The 22,943-nt window shown below is 37.2% G+C and overlaps 1 protein-coding gene and 1 long non-coding RNA gene across 2 annotated transcripts; one reads left to right on the forward strand and one right to left on the reverse strand.

Annotated features, from left to right (window-relative positions):
* Positions 1-11,261: 11,261 nt before the first annotated feature.
* On the reverse strand, positions 11,262-19,557 carry LOC149793012 (uncharacterized). The gene is made up of 2 exons (XR_016422690.1): positions 19,405-19,557; positions 11,262-11,533 (listed from the first exon to the last, which is right to left on the reverse strand). It is a non-coding gene; the product is annotated as an uncharacterized LOC149793012 (long non-coding RNA).
* A 55-nt stretch (positions 19,558-19,612) lies between these two features.
* On the forward strand, positions 19,613-22,943 carry LOC149793013 (uncharacterized). The gene has a single exon (XM_089966888.1). The coding sequence runs from the start codon at positions 20,082-20,084 to the stop codon at positions 21,252-21,254; it is 1,173 nt and encodes a 390-aa protein (XP_089823014.1). The 5' UTR covers positions 19,613-20,081; the 3' UTR covers positions 21,255-22,943.

The following is a 22,943-nucleotide window of genomic DNA, read 5'->3' on the forward strand; positions in this document are numbered from 1 at the left end:
AAAATATTTAATCATAATGCTTAGTGTCATAGAAGTAAAAGGATGAGAACCTACTGCTCCAGAATTCCACGAAATGTTGTTCTTGTTGATGAAGATAAAACTCACATTCACCGGTGCACCTTTTATAATATCCAGATGATATTTGTATGACGGTGTAATTCCGTGATATGACTGCGCGTCAGTGATATAATCAGACTTTTTAGGCTCAGGTGGTACCGGTGGTGTCGGTGGTGGATTTTCAGGCCATCCTAATACTGTTCTGATTGAACTGTTATAAATGCTTACGGCGTAACCCGGTGATGCGACTTCGATGATCGTTGACAACGTTGGCTCGTGAGCAATTATTGATATTTTTGCTTCTTTTCCGGTGATACGCTTCATTTGACGCTGTATTTCTTTGTTGATTTCTTCTATCTGATAAGATCCTGTTAGTAAATGAATGACGTCCCAATCTGGAGTACCGTCGGGTTTAGTCTTATACGAAAATACAAATGAATTATCTGGCAACTGTTCGTGAATGATGTCGACCTGATGTTGGGCCAACTGTGATATACTCGTAATTGTACCAGTGTGATTTCTTTTGCTGGAATTGCAGTTGGAAAATTAATATTAAACTCTGGTTACGTCGAAGATATTGTTATCATTGATGTTTTTACCGGAGCTGTATTTGTGGCTATCTCTTGAAGTATCTCCGTCATTATTTATCTTCATCGTTTTCAAATCAAAGTTCTTTGTGTTTTCGTAATCGTTGTATGCACTGGACATCAACGTGAATTCGGAATCGGATATAACTGTATCGTCAAGGCTGGATGATATCAACGACGACAATTTCGAGTAGGTGCTTGTGGCCGCGCTGTTTAACTTTTCATATTCGTGCAATTTTGTTAGCGCACACGAGGATATTTTTTTCGCAATTATATTAGCAACTCCTGCAATTGTCGTTGATGTTGAAACTGTAATTGTAATCACAACTGCAGTTGTAATTGCAGTTGTCACTGGTGTCAGCGCAGACAAATAGGACACCCGTGGATGCAACTACCGCGGATACCGAATACACTATTGTGTCTAATGCAGTTACACGCCGTTTGTATTTTTTTTATCTTTGTTGCGCATTTGTCAATAGTGTTTTTTTAACTCTGACTGCCATTCGCGTACTTGATCATATCTATATTGCTGCGCACTTAATGACTCTGTCATTAGAGTTGTCGTTGATGACATTTTATTATTTTACGCGGTAACCAATTGAGGCGTTTCAGCTACAAATTCCAAACACCACCAGTAAGATGTTGCGGTTAATTTCTTGTCTGCGGCTTCCAGTATAAATGTTTCTTCGGTTTCCTTGTTTAATATGATAGTCACAACCCCGGAATACTTATCGGTGGAATGTCTCCAGGGATATGTTGTGAAGATCTCAAATTTAGCGGCACTGAACACAGACAGTCTATACACGCCAGTGGCTGTTGCTGCATATTTGATAGTATTATTTTGTCGGGACCATGTTGCGAATCCCGATGATACCGTGTATACGATGTTGGTGATATGCCCAGAAGTAACTCCAGTGGCGACTTTAATCAAACTGGTTTTGTTAACGATCTCAGGAATTCCCGATACGATATCTTGCTGTGTTTGTTTGATCGTATCAATGCTATTTTGTATCAACGCGATTTGATCTGAAAAACTTCTATCTGTTCTGACTACACCTAACCGGGTATTAATCTTGTTGATATCGTTGGCGTTATTAGTAAGATTTGGTATGATTTCAGAAAGTTTCATATCGATGACTGGAGGAATCCCAAAGAACTTATCCACGGTCTCATCAGTTTTTGCGAAGTTTCTTCGAAGTCTTGTAAACGCACCCACGTGAACATCATACTCTGCCCGCAACGTGGTTAGTTTACTGTCAACGGCGCTAGTGCTTGTGTGGACACTCGTGTCTACATATTGTTTGTTTGCGGCATCTTCCGGGGATGTTGGATCTCTTAAAACGGTTATTTTGTTGCCGTTCATGCTGAGTTCACCTGTCATTGTATCACCGGTCTTCGCTACACGTTCCCCTGCGACTTTTCGTGCATCATCTCGAAGCGCCGTGATTGATATCGACGAATCTCTGATTCTGCCGCTGTAAGTGAATACAACGATGTTGTCCGTGGTAGCTCCAATAACCCTGCGAATTATGTCATTCCACTTAATGTTACTGGTTTTTAGCTTGCCATGTCGATCTTGAAAAATTACAATCTCATCTGGGTCTATCCCAGTCAGATTTAAAAGATTATCAATTTCATCTTTGGTCGCATACTTCGATAAATCGATATCTTTTTTTTCTTCCTTTGTTCTGCTTGATCTTCCGTAAATATCAACCATTATTAGTTATTAAGTTGTTTAAATTTGGAAATCACATCTGTGATTTCAACGTGTATTCATGCACGACTTTGTGAGGAGAAATCTTTGATTTCGAGATTGCATCAAGAACATTTAATACTTCACGGCCACATATCGGAGGATCGGTCAGTGTTTGTGTTGGTAACGTTGAATACCAAACTTTCCCTGTCAGGGGGATGTTTTTTTGTATATCGAAGAAACTCAATTGGCGGTGCTAGCCCGTACGAATCAAAATAGATAATTCCACGTGGATCGATCGCGTAAGCAACCCAGTGAGTTCCTGGACCATCACTGTTATCAAGATTAATAATTCCGGTTTCTGGATTATTCGGTCGTGCTGGTAATTGATCTCGCATAAAGACGCCTCTGAAGTTCTTTATATTTAATTGTTTAACAGCATCAAGCAAATCAAAATTAAAAGCTGGAAGCTTCAACATCGGTGTGAAAACACTTTGTGTTTTTAGAACCGTTTTGGGTACCATGAGGGTGGAGTTCCTGGAAGTCTTAACCCGCGTCCCTTTTTTTGTATCCATTTCCTGTTGCTTTCTTTAGTGCCATTCCAGCAGCGGTTCCAACAGCTCCTAACGCGGCTGCTTTTGCGACTGCGGGAGCAGCAGCAGCTATCAGTGCTGGTATGGCTGCGAGAAGAGGAAATATACCGCCGGTTTTAACCATATCTTGGACAGCTGCAGGAGAGAAATCAAGTTGAGTTCCAGTCGTTGCTTGCTTTGCTTTATTGAAATGTTTTAGTTGGGTTTTAGTTAATGACAGTTTGTTTGGACCGCCCATTAGCTGATCGTGTTTTAGTGTTATTTTTGAGTGACATTAACATGACTGTATGACATTTTATTTAATACGAGATTGATCTAATTGTTTACATACTGCTGCTAGCAATGTTACATATTTTCCACTGGGGCATCAAGGATTCTCATTCGTCCACCAGCACCTTCAAGTAGCATTGTTTTATCAGAGAGTATGACCGCGATTCCTGTGTACGGGTTACCTGAGTTTACGTTAGCTCTGAGGTGTAAATCAACAACAGATTGTTTAGCTAAATCAAGATGCTCCAGCGAAAAGTAATAAATCGGATACATACTCATAAAATCCAACTGTGATATTTGCAAACTAGTATCAATATTTTGATCACGTCCCATAAATGTCATCAAACGGTGATATACACGTGCTACATTATTAGTGCCAAAATTCAATATTATATCCTCGGATGGTTCTTGATGTCCGTTTATTCGCAAGGATACTGCAGTGATACCAAGTTGATCAAATATCATATGAGAACGTTCTTGATTGTTTAATCGTAAATTAAGTTGAAACGCAACAAAGACATGTCTTGGTGCCGCAACACCTTGCTGTGATGATATATGCCACGACAGTATTGATTTACCACCTTGATCCATGAAAGAAATTAACCGCTGTTCTTCAGCGAGTGACGGAGTCATCACCGGCATCCACAGAGCAAGTCTTTTTATATTTACTTTACCGTCAGCAACGCCAGCTGCTCGCCAGATAGCATCATTGTCATCACCTTTTCTCACAAGTACAACTGTGTGTTTGGCTCCAAAAATGGCCTTTCTGACATTTCTACAAAATCCAAAGATGTGAGACAGTGGAATCGCACATGAAAATTCTCTATTATTACATTTCAACATTGATTTTCGTATTCCAAACCCTAAGTTGTAGTCTGGGCTGGGTCTTAATATCGAAAATGCATCACCTGGTTTAGGCGGCATTCCAGCGGGTTGTGGATCAACCGCAGTATTTCGTGCTGTTTGTACCTCCAAATACGGTCTTCCATCAGGAAAGTTAGAATTGTCTTTGGCGAACATCATTGTTGGGCCAGCTGATCTAGTGTAATCATCTGAATATCTTGCCAGCCCAATAATTGTCGTAGCAACATCAACATTATCTTGAATTGTCTCAATTTCTTTGCCGTCTATGAGATATCTGGCGCTGGAAAATTGTTCCATGATGCCATTATTTACAAAGCCAACTTGGACTTCAGCTGCATATGGTGTATTAGCGATAACATTTGTTACGATTTCACCTGTAACTTCAATAAATGCTTCCGCGGGCAAGAAATATCTACTTGTATCCTGCACTTGTAATTCAATTCTGCCCCACTGATTTGGTTCTCGTGCTTCATAAGAATAGTACTGATAATCGCTCACAGACTCATCCTTGAGTATTGGTGCATCCATATCGAAAGCTGGATCAGACACGCGTTTAAACATTTTATAGTAAATCATAGTCATCTAAAACGAAAACCACTTCCTGATATCATACTTGTATTTATTGGTTGATCCATTATCTCTGCTAGTTTTTTATTTGCAGCTCGATTTATTACTTTACTGACATCTGCAGGTATCTCTGCGGTGGCTGGTAATTTGACTGGTCTGCGTAATCGCGCTAATCTTTCCTTGATTGCAGTAAATGCCTTGCTGGCAATATTACCGATAGCACCAGGAACTTTATCTTTAATAACATCAATAGCTTTCATTGATAGTTGTTTTGCAATCGGCGCTGCCTTGGGTGCTAGTCTTCTGAATAAACCTTGAATAACATCACCTAGTCCATCTCCGTAAATTGCTCTATAAACAGGTAGTCGTGAATTTATTACCCTGACCACGACGGATCCACGGTGAGCGTTATGTATTATGATCATTATTATTTTTTTTTATCTAACTTGATGATTTCAGTCAATGATTTCATCGATAAGTTCTCCATACGCGTGAACATCTATGATACCACCCTGAAATAATCGCTGACAGATATCAGCTGCTTCATTAATTATTTCTGGTGAGTTATTTCCAGCCCGTCTGCCTCCGACGAGAACTTCTAATCGTGATACATCATTGAGAACAACTATCAGGACAAGTAATGTGACCACCAAGACTACTGCCATTAGTACCGGGAGGTCCCCCTTTTTCAAATTCCTTAGCTAACTCCCGCCGTCGTTTTTCTGATGGTGGCCGAGGTGTAGTAAGTTGATATGAAGACGGTAGAGGTGTATCAAGCTGATGTAAAGGCTGCAGGGATGGAATACGTTGAAGTGAAGGCGGTAGCTGTCTTTCTACTGATGGCGGAGGCGACTGAGTGGATAGTTGTTGTTCTGCTTGTTTCACTTTCTCATTATAAAGTCTCCCTACTTCTTTAAAAAAAAAACTCTGAATTCTAAATCATCATCTCTGGCTTGCTTTTTATTTTTATATATACCATATATCCATTTGATAAGACTATCATCGTTTATTTTTTCAAAGCCAGGCTTTAAGATACTGGATTTATGAAATATACTAATGTTTTTTTCAGGTATTTCCTCACTTTTAGTATTTCTAATATCTTCGACAAACCCTTTTTTAAATTTTTTAATCATTGCAACATTTTCTTTTATTGGTTTAGGTTTAAGTTTTTCTTTTACTCCATGTACTTCAGTACGAATTTCACTGACCCCTTTAAGGTATTTCTTCACCAACAGGAGGATGAGCTGCAGCTATATCAGTTGGAAGTTTTTGTAAAATCTTTTTTGTTTGTTTAGTTCTCCTTGCAATTTTTTCAGTTTGCTCAGCGGTTTGTTTTAGCGTTGGAAGAATACCTTTTTTTCTTTCCTCTTCCGTAATATCTCCCAATAAAGCTCTTTCAGTGACCGCCGCAGCCTTTTCAGTAGCTGTTGTAACGGGTTTAAATAACTGTTCTGTACCCGTAGCAAATTCAACCTGTGCTTGCTGTCGTTGTTGAAGTTTTTCTCTAAAACGATCGCGGACAGGAAGAAATTTTTTAATTTCTTCTAATCGCTCTCGCGCTAATCTAACACTATATGCTTCTCCGATATTTGCCATTATTATTGATTTTATAATTTTTTAATTCACAGAAATCCTAGGATTTTCCAGAAATGCAAGCATTAAAAATACTAGAATTTTGAGCAGCAGAGAGACTGAAACAACACAGAATGTTTCATCTAGTAGACCCTTGTATCGAGAAGTAGTTATATAGGTAGATATTTTTCATGAGATAACCCTTCTGGTCAGCGAAGAAAGCCTATTTATCAGTGTTTTCTGACTAGAAGGGTTTATTTTGTGAAGACAATACTTCTATCAGGAGTGTTTTCGATAGAAGGTTCTGTTTGACGAAATAGTTGGTGGGCTCAGTCTCTCTGCTGCTAGTCGCGTAAGGTTTACTTAGATATAATAAAGTTACGAACTTTGTTCAGTAAGATATCTGTCAAGTTTATGATAACAAGATTAGGTATTGAGTTAAAGTTTGGACCGGAAAGTAAGTTACATTTCTTTCGACTTTAAATTAATGTAAATGTTGATGCATGTGCATTAGCTCCGTAAATAATGGAAAAGAAATTTACCATATAGCGGCACGTGCAGGTTTTGGAACGACTGGGTTCAAGATCTGCCTGCGATCTGTGTATTATCTTCACTACAAGGAAGTAATGAAGTACATGATGATTATTTCAGCCTTATAAATCAGCTACCAAACCTTTAATAGTACGTTGGTGGTTTAGGGTCTGATTGTACCTATTTATAAAGCATTGCCAATATTGCAGACACATATGTCCACAACACATCAGTGAACATACTGGCCCTCTTTTTTATACTACACTTATCTGTGTTTTTCACAGCTCTCAAGTTACAGTAGCTTAATGTATGACATATATCAAATTTGATGTTTGACAACTTCTACATCCACGTCGAATCATATAAACCATGCATCTGTCACTATTTCGAATTTCATGCACCCGGTTTTATTGGCGGATAATTGGCTGTTCAATCGATATTGAGTGATCAATAACCTGCAACTTTTGTCCATTCGAAATCATATTTTGCCTCTTTTGATCATGTTATTCAACAGTCCGTGCATCTGCTATGACTGTCACGTGATGAATATATCATCAGGTGATATCATGGTTCAAACAAGGCTCCAAATTACAAAACGTATCCCGCCTCTAATGCGGGAGGTCACACGTTCGAACCCTGGACGAGTCATACCAAAGACTTGTAAAAATGGTACAAACAGCTGCCTCGCTAGGCTCTCAGCATTAAGAGGTTAGTGTTGGGACTGGTCGGCCTGGTGTCAGTCAGGATAATGTGACAGGGTGGGACATGATGCTGCTTGTCTGTGGCATGATGCCCCATTGCTAGACATCACTATAAAATGTCACACTGCTGACATTGTAGCGATATGACTGAAAAAGTGTTAAAGCTACGTTAAAAATCTGAATCACACACACACACACACTGGATCACACGAGCAATTGTGATATTACGCACAAATTTAAGACGTATGTAATAAACAAACCGGATAAGCAGTGTCACCATATTCAGTCCATACGGTACTGACAAGATCATTTCATGAGGTCTTAAGATGGCGGATTAGAAAATCCTTTATGCACATGCAATGCATATTGAATCATGACTTCAACGTGACGAGTCCCTACTGTGCAACTTATAATTATGCGTACTATTTTTCTCATATATGGGGCCAGGATATTTTCAATAGTAGAGTGTAGGACACGTAACCGAAGAGTCTCAAATTCGAGCCTGGATTGACTGCTGCACAACCTTTAAACAAAAGATTTTAATGGGGCCAGCCTGGATCGGCTTTTGTTGAGTGTTCTTACCAAGACACTTCACTATTGTCTATATTCTATAATTAGATCTAAAATGAGTTAAATGAGTCAACATTTGGTAGAATTGTTTCTAATATGTTAAATCTAGAGCAGTTAAAATCAATGTTTTGATAGGGACACACTGCAGAAACAGGGAAACAAGATAGGCTCGCTTCTTGCCGCAGTATATATATACCTTCGTTGACGCCGTGTTGGCCACAAAACTGTCCCTGGTCTTCGGTTAATAATATGTTCCAAAGTTACTAAAATATTTCATTCAGTTCTACAATACTATTTAAAAGATACTAAATTACTAAATACTAGTAAGAGACATAGAACAGGGAACAATGTTGGGAACTATAATAAGCTGGTGTAAACCACTTTATTGCCACACTATCAATTGGTTATTAAAACTATTGCACCAGAACGTTAATTTTCATACTACCTAAAGGTATAGTAAATATGGCAAAGCCAAATTACTAAAATCAAAATTTAATATATCTACATTCAGAATTGTAAGTTTAAGTGGCACTGGTTTCATTTTTCTGTAATTTTCATCTATTCGAATTTGTGTAGAAAGATAAGCATGTGTTAAGCGAAAAAATAATAACGATTTGTGATAAATGTTAATGCGATGGCGCGAGATGTCTCCGTTTGCGTTGACAAGGATCAAATGAAGGCTAGTACGAGCTGTATTTATTTTAAATTATTTAGAACGCTAATTTTTGTAGTTTCTTAATATCTATGAAAGTTTAAAATATTCTGATATTAAATGAATAATCCAATTTAAATTATTCATCTAGAGTTGTCATAATTTACATCTTCCGCCTCATGCAGATTTTCTGTAATCGTCTCAACACGCTTATTAAACTAAGAAACCCAATTACAAGTGGGAAGAAGTACGTACAAATCTGCAGTAAATTTATACTCGTAAAAGTTTAAAACCCTAATTGCTATAGAGGAGTTTGGTTTTAATGTTTTCAACATACACGTTCATTGCAACGTTTGTCAAAATATATTTCATAAGTATTACTGCTCATCGCATAAATTGTGGATACTGAAATTATCGTTCAAGTTTCTCATAGTTCTCTCCTTTCTGCCTCTTATAACGGTACCTCAGTTGATAGAGTGTAGGACTCGTAACCCATGGCCTGCAGGTTCGATACACGCCAGAGTCAGCCCAGTCCTGTAACTTGGGAGTATCCTTCTTCCGACTGACTTGTTATGATTTAATGTTAACGTATTCATGTGCCGTAAAAGACGCATGACACATGGACGTACACAACAGACACAAATTCGTGTCTCTCTGCCAAAGGTCGTGGTCTATGCCATTTCGATGTCATCATTATTAAGAGCACTATTTCAAAGCTCATTTATACAACTGGATCACGAAGCCCTCATGGATAAGGACACGAAACCATGCAAACTGCATGGTCCATAAATAAGGCTATCTTCTACAAAAATCATGCAGCTTACAAGCATCCAGTATCTCAAGCACATTTACAGGGACTTATACGTGAATTAGTATCATGCTTCAAATATACTTGTGGAAAGGGAGTGGGTGGTTGGTTCAAATAGTTATGGGAGGAGTGGTTGTGTCTTGTATTAGGGCCACATATCCGCTACGAAAGGGACTTGTAAATGCATAAGTTACTAATACCACGCACCCTTATTTCCCTGGGATTTATACTTTGACAATGTTCCAGTTCAGAAGGGCTTTGACTTTTGAAACATGGACTTTGTATTGAAAGCATTTTACCAATTATGAGCTTTAGCTTTGTTAACGGTGACCTTCGTAAACCCAAACTTACTCCAAGGGCACAGAGCTTCGGTCTGAACACGAGTAAATGGTCTTCTAAGCGCTGCATCAGTAAAGCGAATCTGCGCCGTCTTTCCCGCACATCGTGGAACTTGGAAATGACCAAATATACACGACCAAGGCAATAAGATCGTCCTCGCGCGCGCGCATGTGTGTGTGTATGAGAGAGAGAGAGAGAGAGAGAGAGAGAGAGAGAGAGAGAACAAGTACTATATGTTTGGCACTGTTTGTTTGAAATATAAAAGACATTTTCTACAGTAAGTCTGTTTTGAAAGAAATGCAGCACAGTTTATACTGTCAGAATATACAACATTTGCAGGATGGCGTTCAGACATAAGGGTGAATATAACTATCTCCAGAATGATTGCTTTATTTTGTGCACAAAGCCAGACACAACTATAAAAGAGAGTATGTATTGGACTCTTTAAAGCTCCTGTGCCACCGTTTTTCATAGATTTTGTCATTCTTCCAACCTATGTTTGGAAGGAAGGAAATGATTTGCTAAATGGCTATCAGACATAAAGCGTTCTTTAAAATAATCGAGATGTTAGGTTTAAACGACGTTGACCTATTCCGTTTAGAATTAGAGGTGCCGCCCCTTACTTCAGTCACCGTAGTCGCTCTTAATTGTGTTCTTTTTTGAGAGCATACAAAAGTAAAAACATGATGCATTCGACAAATTCCGTTAGTGACTAATCTAACAATAACAGCTGAAAAAGTCACAATATAGCGTTAAGAAATTTGACAGGGGTCTATTGACAAAACTATCCTCTACCACTTTAGTCGGGTTCCGTGTTTCCTGTGCTCCCTGCGCTGCACTGTACTTGCTCTACGGATATTATGAACTTCTGGGAGAGTGACGGGTGTAATGTGAAGTCATTTACAATTACAACATATACAATGAAGATAGGGTTGGTATTCCTCTACGTTACTTTCATATTATATGGCTGACATGTCTTTGGATATTGTACTTGTGGAAATCGTACATGATTTAAGCACACAGCTAACTAAAATGACTGCCGCCTTGTTTTCAGACAATCAGCATGAATCAATCAAAAGTACACTATTTTAAGCAGTTATTAAAATATGGAAAACGATTTTTTCCAGACGTGACAATACCATCTTCTAAAAGTGCAATGAATGAATTGCCAAATACATAAGATGTAAAAAACAAAATAATAATAATAATAATAATAATAATAAAGACAAATTATATGCTTTCTTTTTCATTTACATCTGTAACGTCGCCCCCTTAGTAAGAGGGGTGGTTAACTGGATTTGGCTGGTGTTATCTAGAGGATGACCTCCCTCGATATTATAGTCCGGCAGGAGTGAAAGAAGAATGAAATTATAACAGAGAACTGAGCGAGAATACTGGGAAGAAATAAAGTAATACGATCCCTCTTTTGACAAAAAAATTAATAACGGCAGTTCCAGTTCAAGTTAGATTATATCAACATCATTTATCAGGTGTATCCAATTTGGATTTATCCCATCAACATAACGAGAGGTGAAATGAGCGCAATGTCCACGATTTATGTGCATCACCTTCCTTCTCTTTGACCGTATATCAACGTCTCCTAGTTCATCCTTCCTAAGTTCTATGTTATGTCCCTTCATGGACTTCCTGGTCCTTTTTTTCTGACCTCGTCCTTCTTTTCCTCGGTCTTCTGTCTCCACACTGTCTCGTCTCTCTCAGAAAGCTGTTCCTTAAAGAACAAAATTACCCCATAATTCTGTATACCCCACTCTTTAGAGGTACGTAAAATTCACATGCGTTATTCAGAGCATGTTGCTATCCACAAACTGCGTAAATTCTGACAGTACGGTAGGACATTGACCTCGCTTCCAGAGGCAAGTCTTAAAATATCACGTGAGCATCTACTGACTACTGTCGTATTCTTTTCCATGCTACTTCATGTTCGATTACTACTGCATGAAATTCACAAATTGTAACTCGAAGCAATCCTTAACCTACAAGATTATTCAAACATTACAAAATCAGATATAATTATCAAAGTATCATTAACTGACGATATCTGTATCGTCCTAACAAACAAAAGAAGTTATTTCATCTAACCCTATGAAATCGTACACATACGAACATTTAGATTGCATGCAATCAATTCTACCAATGAACTAATAACTGTAAAATTAAACGGTAAATTGCATAAAAATTCTAGCATCAACAGTTTCCATGAAATTGAATAAAATAAATTGCATAATAACTCTTGCATCAACACTTTCCATGAAATTGAATAAAATAAATTGTATAACAACTCTAGCATCAACACATTTCCATGAATTGAATAAACGATACATAATATGGAAACCTAGACATAGCAAACACATTTGGGTAAAACAAACAATCAAATAATAGAACATTACCTGGAACTAAAACTGCGTACCTTATTGCTGTTCTCTTTCAGAACTTGTGCTTACTAGCACTAAACCTTTCTTTTTACAAGACGACCACCTGGTCCCTTTCTTGTTTCACGAGGAAAGCACTAATCTCTTTATGCTTTCCACGGAGTCGAGACTCTTTTCTCTTCCAGGAGATTTTCAGACTAAAGAATTTCGACTAAGGTCGTCACTTTAAAGTCTGATTGCTCTGAAGTGTACGCCCAAATTTATTGTGCCCAATCGTAGGCAGCGGTCCCTAATTTTTCCCAAAGAAATAATTCCTTTCATCAAGTTTAGACAACTCAGAATCTGTGAACGACCGTGCGTGACAATTTCCCTTTGAAAAAATGATAAGGGGACATATGTTCCTAACAAGCGGTTAGGGTTGGTAGCTCAAATATTTACTTTCTAATGACCGTGCTCAGATACCCTGGTTAATTTCACTGAGTTGGAATTCTGCCCCTTTGAAGTTTACACTGACATGGGGGAAGGTGAACGAAGAAAGGTCGAAGTGACCCTTCACAAAGACTTTTCTGGCTTAAATGTGATGAAAATTTAATGCTCAATGCCTTCAACTCTAACGTTCACTGCAATTCAAAATTCGATTCTTCACAACATCTATTTCTGAAGTATATGAAGTGAAAATAACCAGGCGGAGCTAGCGGGATTCGGGAGATGCACATCTAAAGTAAGGCGAAGCTATATACTCTACAATTCATATTACACTCATCGATTGTACACCAATATAAAGTGAATCAGACGTTCTTCGAACAGTACCTGAGATATGTAAGGTATTTTTTAATAGCCAGCGTGTGTGTGTGTGTGTATATATATATATATATATATATATATATACACACACAGGGGCGTATTAACCATTAAGCAGACTAAGCATGTGCTTAGGGCACCTGGGCCAAAGGGGGCACCACAAAGTTGAGAAAAGGGTGAAAAGAAAAAAATGAATGAAGATTTGTAAAAAAAAATTGATAAAACTAGTGCAAATTGATCATAATGTTCTGTTTCATGATCATGGTGCACCCTAGGGTTATTTTCCCAGGTGTACCACAAGGAGCACTGCTGGCGCAGTGCACTCTGACCTCTGTCGGTCAGTAAGATCATTAACACTGTCACATGTTTCCTGTTGTGGAATATTCTCAACTGACCTCTGTGCCTCAGACATAATGTGTGCGATATCCTTGGAAATCTAAGACCACTGCATTGGTAAGTTGTCATACAACTTCAATGATCCTTTATTTAATTAGTATAAATAGTTGTCTCTTATCTGTCGATCTTTTTTGAGACTTTTTATGGAGCCAAATTCAGTTGTCATGAAGCGTGTTCAGTTGAGTGGTGCGCAAAAGAGAACACGTGCAAAAGAGAATGAGCAAAAGAATCTGTCTGTTGTAGCCAAGACAGTAAAGCTGACAGATTTCTTCTTACAAACTGCAGAGAAAGATGATCCAGATCAAAACCAGTGTCAGTCTTCAGAGACAGCAAGTGAATCAAATCAAATCTATCTCCTTCATCAGAAACAGGCAGTGTTGGTGCAAGGCCAGATTTTCATGATGACGTTGCACATGATGAAGTGCCACAACCTGGACCTAGTTCTACGACAAGATGTGTAAATGCGTTTGAACTGTCCAAGAAGTTTAGAGAACTGACCAAGGATGAAATGAACAAAGCTAAGGACCCAGGGTTGTGGGATGAATTTTATGGTGATGATGTGACTTATTGGGTTGCTTGTGGACCCAGGGAATGTCAGCACCACAATGGACCATTTCACAAATCGTGTCGTAATTTCATCATTTGGAAGCCAAAGAGATACTGTTCACAGAAAATCTTTTCTGGAATAAAAGTCAATGGTGAACACTACAAGAGAGAATGGCTGTTGTACTCTCCTTCAAAAGGATCAGTTTACTGTTTTGTTTGTAAACTATTTGCGCCCAAAGGCTCAACGCATTTTGCTAGAAATGAAGGATTCAGTGATTGGCGAAACACTGCTGTAATTAACAACCATGAAAAAAGTACAACTCACCGAGATGCCATGTTGACATATTCAACTCGGAAACAAGGCTTAGGCTTGACACAACCACTGGAAAAACAAATTGAAGAGGAGTACAATTACTGGGAGAATGTGCTTCGGCGTGTTGTAGCAGTCATTTGCACACTGGTTGAACGAGGATTGGCATTCCGAGGAAAAGTAGAAATATTTGGGTCTCTCAATAATGGGAATTATTTAGGGCTATTTGAATTGATAAGTCAGTTTGACCCATTCTTGGCTGCTCACATATCACGGTATGGCAATGCTGGAAAAGGCAACCCTTCGTACCTGTCCAAAACGATATGTGAGGAACTTATTGAGTTAATGGCAAAGAAAGTGCACTCCGTCATCATTGACGAAATTAATGTTTCTGGGTACTTCAGTCTGTCTGTGAACTCAACACCTGATCTTTCGCATCTTGACCAACTGAGCATAGTGCTCAGATACTTGCAAGATGGACAGCCAGTTAAACGATTTATCACATTTTTGGAATTACAAAACCACACTGGTGAAGCTATGGCACAGCAGGTGTTGAAGTACTTATGTGATGATTGTAAATTGGATTTTGCTAAATGCAGACAGCAGTCATAAGACAATGCTGCCAACATGTCTGGACGTTACAATGGCATGCAGCAAAAACTTTTGCATGCAAATCAATTTGCCATTTATGTACCCTGTGCAGCTCATTCACTAAATTTAGTTGGACGAAGTGCTGTGGATTGCTGTCAAGTTGCAGTAGATTTCTTTTCCACTGTACAACTGCTCTACACATTCTTTTCAGCCTCAACTGCTCGGTGGAGAATTCTCAAAGATTGCATTGGAAATGAAAAAGTGTTGAAATCACTTTCAGACACCAGATGGGAAGCACATGCTGTGGCAACTGCAGCAATTATCAACTCTTTCTTCAAGATTCTAGAAGCTTGGGAAGATTTATCAGATGACCAGTTGCAAAAAGGTGACACTAGAAGGAAGGCAAAGAATATTGCAAACAAGATGCAAGAAGTGGAATTTGTCTTCATACTGAATTTTTGGAATGAAACTTTGGAAAAGTTTCATAGGACAAGTCAACTTCTTCAAAGTGAAAATGTGATATTGCAAACATGTGCAGATTTGTATTCATCATTGGCAGACCAGTTGCACACATCAAGAGATGAGTTTGAGAGATTTGAATCACTTGCAAAGGACATGCTCCCTGGTGTAGAATACAAAGCAACTCAAACGCGTAAGCGTTTAAGACAGAGAATGCCCAACGATGGAAATGCACCAGAGGTCATTCTCAGTGCCAGAGACAAATTCCGTATCTCCACTTTTTATGTAATTGTTGAAAAGTTAGAAACGGAAATGAGGAGGAGACGAAAGGTGTACACTGAAATAGCAGACAGATTCTCTTGTTTGACAGATGTTCCTAACGCCACCCAACAAGGTGCTAATTCCAAATTATCAGAAAGTGAAAGGTACTCAAAGACTTGTCAGACGCTCATTGATGCTTATCCAGATGACATGAACAACACTTTGTCTACAGAGCTTCAGCAGTTCCATTCATATGTTCTTCATAAGTTTAAAACACCCAAGAAAACATCTTTCACTCACATGGAACTTTACAACACAATTACAGAAGACAAACTAGAGAGTGCCTTTCCAACTGTTGAAATTGCCTTAAGAATATTTTTAACATTAATGGTCACCAACTGCACAACAGAGAGGTCTTTCTCACAACTTAAACGTGTAAAAAAACCCAAATAGATCAGTTATGCTTCAAGAAAGACTCAACTCACTGTGTATATTAACAATTGAAGCAGACATTCTGAGAAGTATTAATTTCGAGGATGTTATCAGTGATTTTGCGAAAATGAAATGTAGAAAAATGCCTTTCAGGTCATTGCAATTGGAACTTTGATACATTTAACTTTTGAAATATTAAAATAAATGTTGTATTGCATTTTTGTAGAACTTTATGTAGCCTAAGTATATTATGCTATCATATGAATAAATTTTTGTACTGCTGCAACCTGCATTGTATATCTGGTCAGACAGGTCAACAACTAAAATGGACTGGATCAGCGTGGAAAGGAGGGGGGCACCAAGATTTGTCAGTGCTTAGGGCACCAGTGAGCCTTACACCGCCCCTGTGTGTGTGTGTGTGTGTGTATATATATATATATATATATATATATATATATATATATATATATATATATATAAGCCTTTGAAAAAGTAAAACATTAAAGAGTGTCACCTATATGGACCCAGAACACAATTAATTTTACTATATATTCTCAACATTCGTTTCTCAGTACTGAACTTTCCACTGTGCGACAATCAATACAAATCATATTTTAATCTAAAATACCTTCAAAGAATGATTTCACGTTGAAGCTCTTGTTATTAGTTTTCCGACTTATCTTTGAGAGGCTGGACTGTAAACAAACCAGCAACAATGGAATACATATTTCACTTCCGGATCATCACCAAGCCATTATTCACTGTACACTGTCGCCGAAACACACAGACGGTACCTGGACGTTTCGCCCCATGGACGTTTCGGCCCAAGACATTTCGCCCCACTTCAATGGACATTTTGCCCCACTTCAATGGACATTTCGCCCCACATGGTATATGGACGTTTCGCCCCATGGACGTTTCGGCCCACATTAATGGAAATATCGGACATTTATAGAAATTCATCAGCATTACACCACGTTCTTCATTTTACTTTAAAATGATCAAAAGTATAATTAAGTGTCCCTTGTGATCTGAATTCTTTGGCATTATTCTAAATAGTTAAAAAGACGGCCTGCTCCAGTCGGAAGAAGTACAATTAAATAAAGTATGGACCCTCACTCGAGTACAGCCTGTCTCAGTATATCAATCATACAAAACAATATGGTTTATTTGTCGTTTAAATATAATACACCGTTTATTCGCTCAAATTCCAAATTAAATTTAAAATAAAAATCCCAAATTAAATTTAAAATAATAAAACAATGGCAAATTATCATTGGATGGATTGTATCCAATAAGAAAATATAATAATAAAACATGGATAATTTGATTTAGTGGCTGTCCCGTCCTCTAGCCAAGGTCAACTTGAAATTATGGGGAGGGATTTCGAGTAAGGTGACAAAAACCGGACTAGGATGAACAACCCCTATAGATTACACTAGGGAAATACATAAATACCCCAACAAAATTTTGAAAATATTTGCTCAAAAATCTTGTATAAAGTAAACAAACGACATACCTTTGAGGAAAACATACACATATAAAACAACTTTAATTTTTTTATAAGTAGGGATGCATCTGTCTGGTGCCATAAAGAAAAAGAAAATGTTTTGGCGTTCACTATTGCTCCCATCAAGTGTTAATAGGACTTAATTACAGCCAGGTAACTTCTTTGATCTTCATGTTTAAATAATCTACTAAATGTGGTATCAAGGTAATTAATCCAGAAATATCGCTTTATTATATACAGTAAAAGATCGTCTTCCAAGCTTCTGCTATATTAACTTAGCATTTTTAATAAATTATACGCTGCCAATAATGAAAGAAATTTCTTCATCCATCCATCCATCTATACAATAATCTGTCCTTACATACATACATACATACATACAGACATACATATCATGCTTGCGTTCTCGTCTATGATGTGTCTCATAATCCTATGATATGTATAATATGTATCTTAGCAACCTGATATACTCTTTGTTGAAGAGGTAACTAAGTCATTTAGACAGTCAGTCATAGATAAATGTATGCACGCACGCATACGCGCAAACAAGTATATATATATGCATAAATACATGCGTCACATGAAGAAAAAAAAACTACATATAGAATTACACTGTTATAAGTTTTTCATTTCATTTTCGTTGCTATCTCGAACTTAATGTTAAGCACATAACACTATAGACGTATTAACTTTTCGAAATATTATCATCATCAAGCAACTGTTAAAAGATCAGTGCCATGCTCCGCCAAAATGATTGCAGATTTGCATAATTGCAGGTATTGAGATATTTCGTTTTGTCAATACGGTAGCTGACACAATATTACTATTGTATTTTTGTCAATTTTCTGTTCTATTTTATGATCTTGTATTACCATGAATTTGTTTAATCTGATGTAATCTCTTTTTAAGAGGAAATAAAGTCAGTCAGTCAATCAGTCAGTCATACATACATACATACATACACAACATACATACACACATACATACATACATACATACACAAGATACATGAATACATACATACAAACACAACATACATTAATACATTGATCCATACATATACATACATGTATACGGTTTGGTTTTCGTTTAGGCCAAGGCATTAGGGAAAGAGAATTTGTTTGAAACTGGTTAATGAGGTTATAGACGTGCATGCAGAACCATTACAACCTGAGGCATCCAGGGTAGCTTAGACGAACCTAGTTAGAATGGTCAACCGGACCAGGTCCGCAACCAGACCAGAAGATCCCACAGATCTTACGTTTACTGTAAATGAATGGTTATTGCTGTATACAATCTGTGGTTGCATTGTATATATATATATATATATATATATATATATATATATATATATATATATATATCCCCCTTTTAAGCTGTGTCTAATTTACGCTCGCTGATTGGGTAAACGAACAGCATGATTGATAAGTGGCGATATGCCAGTTTCCTACAAACGGTAAAAGTGGTTTTCATCAGTTTGTGTAACAGCGAAAATAAAAGTACTGCCGTATAGAAAATGATCACTGTAAACGATAGATTAATTTTCTGATCAGTCTTATTACATAAATGAAGAAAAAAAAGGAAAATACTGTCTGATATAACAGCACGCTGAATGTAATTGAAATGGATGAGAGTGATGGGATTATGGGGCATGAAATTAAATCTTAATGGTAGGCCCCTAAAGTAAACGAAGACAATGGTGTAATGCTTGTGAATTTCTATAAATGTCCGATATTTCCATTGATGTGGGGCGAAATGTCCTGGGCCGAAACGTCCATGGGGCGAAACGTCCATATACCATGTGGGGCGAAATGTCCTGGGTCGAAACGTCCATGGGGCGAAACGTCCATAATCCACACAGACAACCACACCATGAGCTCATATTCTAAAGAAAAAATAATTACCGTTAAATCCATATCAAGAATGTCTTAACCTAACTCATGTATCACCACCAAAAGGAGACAGAAAGAAAATAAAAAAGCTCTAAAAATAGATTGGGACTGAACTGGAGCTAATAATTATGAGCTGATTCAATATGTAGTCAGTCGAAGGCCGCCGCCATATTATCTCGTGATCAACGGTGTGTAATGGGAAAAATAACATACAGGTGGGGAACCAGACTAAACCACCATTTGCAATTTTGTTTACATTTACACACTTCGATTGTAAGAGACATTTTTACAAACAGGAATAGAGAGAGAGAGTCAAAATTATAGGAACTTCACAATTGTAACCATACAGCAAAAGCAAAACGGTTTTAATATGTATCGATTATAACACGAAGTACGGCAGTATTACAGCGTTTCAGACAATATATTCGTTAGGCCACAGGGAAACATACATAATTTGTTGTTTATTTTTCTCTTGGTTTAAATAATTTCTTTTATTTTGACAAAACATACAATACAATTTGTTGATTAAATTGGCTTGATATACCTACAAATTCATTTGTCCATAGGGACTAACTATTCAAATTCGTCGACCTCGGACAGGTTGGCTGGTGGCACAGTGGTAGACCTAGCCTAACTTAACCATACGATCCAGGGGAGTAAAACCATTAAAGCGATATATTTGTGATAAAATGTTCTGCCATGATGATAATTTAAAGCCCAACTTGATTCCTAAAGGAGAAAAAACATTCAAATGTGATTTTTGTGATAAATTGTTTAGTCATAAGGGTGATTTAAAAAAGCATACGAGGATACACACTGGAGAAAAACCATTCAAATGTGAAGTTTGCGATAAAATGTTTAGTCAGAATGGTGTTCTACGGAAGCACATGAGGATACATACTGGGGAAAAACCATTCAGATGTGAAGTTTGTGAAAAAATGTTTAGTCAGAAGAGCAACTTGAAGACCCACATGAGAATGCATACTGGAGAAAAAACATTCAAATGTGTAGTTTGCAATAAATTGTTTCGACGGAGTGCTCATTTAGATAACCACATGAGAATGCATACTGGAGAACAACCATTCAAATGTGTAGAGTGTGATAAAATGTTCAGTCAGCGTGATAATTTGAAAACGCACATGAGGGTGCACACTGGAGAAAAACCATTCAAATGCGAATTTTGTGATAAAATGTTCAATCACAGTGGTGATTTGAAAAAACATACAAGGATACATACTGGAGAAAAACCGTTCAAATGCGAAGTTTGTGATAAAACATTTCGACAGACTGGTCTTCTTAGGAATCACATGAGGATACATACTGGAGAAAAACCATTCAAATGTGAAGTTTGTAATAAACTGTTCAGTGAGAGAAGTAATTTAAAAACGCACATGAAAATGCATACTGGAGAAAAAGCATTCAAATGTGACATTTGTGATAAACTGTTTAGCTGGAAAAGCTCTTTAAATAACCATGTGAACAATCATACAGGACAACAACCATTTAAATGTGCATTATGTGATAAAATGTTTAGGTGCAGTCGTTATCTTGTGAAGCACATGACAGGACATAATGGAGAAAAAGCATTCAAATGTGAAATTTGTGATAAAATGTTTAGTTGGAAAGGTTCTTTAAATGACCATATGAAAGTTCATACAGGACAAAAACCATTCAAATGTGCATTTTGTAATAAAATGTTTAGGTGCAGTGGCCATCTCTTGAAGCACATGACTAGACATACTGGAGAAAAACCATTCAAATGTGAAGTTTGTGATAAATTGTTTAGCTGGAAGAGCTCTTTAAATAAGCACATGAAAGATCATTCTGAACAAGGACCTTTCAAATATGCAGTTTCTGATTAAATATTTAGGTGCATTGGTGATCCTGACAAACACGTGATGGGACATAATGGAAAAAGAAAACATTCAAATGTAAAGTTTGTGATAAAAATGTTCAGGTCTCACTGGACATTTTATCTGGTGAATTTTCATCCGACAATGACCTACTGCAGAAAAATGAGAATAATTTTACACTGAAGATACAAAGAAAAACAAACTAATGAATTTTGTTGAAAGCATACATGTGAGATTTTAACTGTGGCAATCAGGTTAATTCCTAATGCAACTGGTGGCTTTTATACTGAACCAACACTGCCAACAACCCTTCTTTTTTACATTCATTTTTGAGAGGAAAGAGCTATTTCCTGTGACAAGGCAGCTAAAAAAATTAGTATGTGCCTTATGCATGAATCAAGTTCAACTATCCATTGAGACCTTACGAATTTATATGCCAGTCAGATTAGGGGAAATGCTTCTCAGTTTCAAAACTTTGGGCAATTCTGAATAAAACGCAACCTCAACATGTGTAAAATTCACAATTGTCTGTTTCCTATAATGTATGGCATTTGTCGATGATCGAGAGCCATGATAAAGAGCAAAAGCTATGAGACACCTTCATACTTTCATTTTACTTTCCATGCTTAAACATACATTTTCCTTATAACAAGTCAATGTCATCATTTTTCATAGCTAATATAACGTGTAGTGTTAGTGCCTGGTGATATCTGTGATATCTCGCAACAAAAATAGTACTATTTATGAAATCTCAAAATGTAAGGAATAAAAGATGCAAAAAAAAAGCCAAGCTGATTCTCCTGTAAAATAACTGCAACATGTGTATGCTAAGTACTTAACAAAATATGAACGATGCACAGCATATATAAACTGACCAGAACTCTCTCACTGATTTCATGAAGAATGTCAAATCTATACTAAAACAGAGAAATCTTAGATAGACTGTAAGGGAGGTAATTCATCAGGTAACATAAAATGTATGGACCAATCTTTGCAAACTGAACCATATCAGTTGGGAAATTTAAACTGAAATTCTATACCCAGATTCATCCCATCTATTGATAAAACAATATTTATGGATAATGTATTTTAAGAACATTAAGAAGGTCACCTTTGCATCACATTTTTCCACTGGCCATCACATATTACCGGTATTGCTGAACCTGTTGCTATTTAGAGAAGTTTGTTTTGCTAGTGATTTTAACCTGCATAGAATCAAATCTAAAGCAAACAGAAAATCATGCAAATTAAAACATGGGAGGAGAAATAACACAATGTAAAAAGGGACATCCATTTCACATAATTCGCCAAAAATGAGATATCCATTTCACATAACTCCCCAAAAACTCCAGTGAAGCTGATCCAGATACATTTGTTCTTGTTAAAGCTCCACAACACTTGGTGCAGTTGACTCCCAAGGAAATCTTTTTCATTTCGGCAGGTGTGCTCCCATACACCTTGAGGCCTACAAGAAAATAAAACCCTGAATTTCTTATATGTAGGTCATTGTAACTTAAATTTCTGGAAATAAGATGAAATCTATGCATTGAAACATTACATCATGAGTAGATATGTATGTAAAAGCATTAAATTAAGGCACTCAACATTAAATTAGGAAAATATACTAAGTATGTACTGAAAATATTGAGGAACTTAATAAGTATGTGAAATACTTTAATTAAATCACCTTGCATGAAA

Source organism: Sinohyriopsis cumingii, chromosome 8, assembly GCF_028554795.1.
Source record: "Sinohyriopsis cumingii isolate HCF-2022 chromosome 8, ASM2855479v2, whole genome shotgun sequence".
NCBI classification, from domain to species: Eukaryota; Metazoa; Mollusca; class Bivalvia; order Unionida; family Unionidae; genus Sinohyriopsis; species Sinohyriopsis cumingii.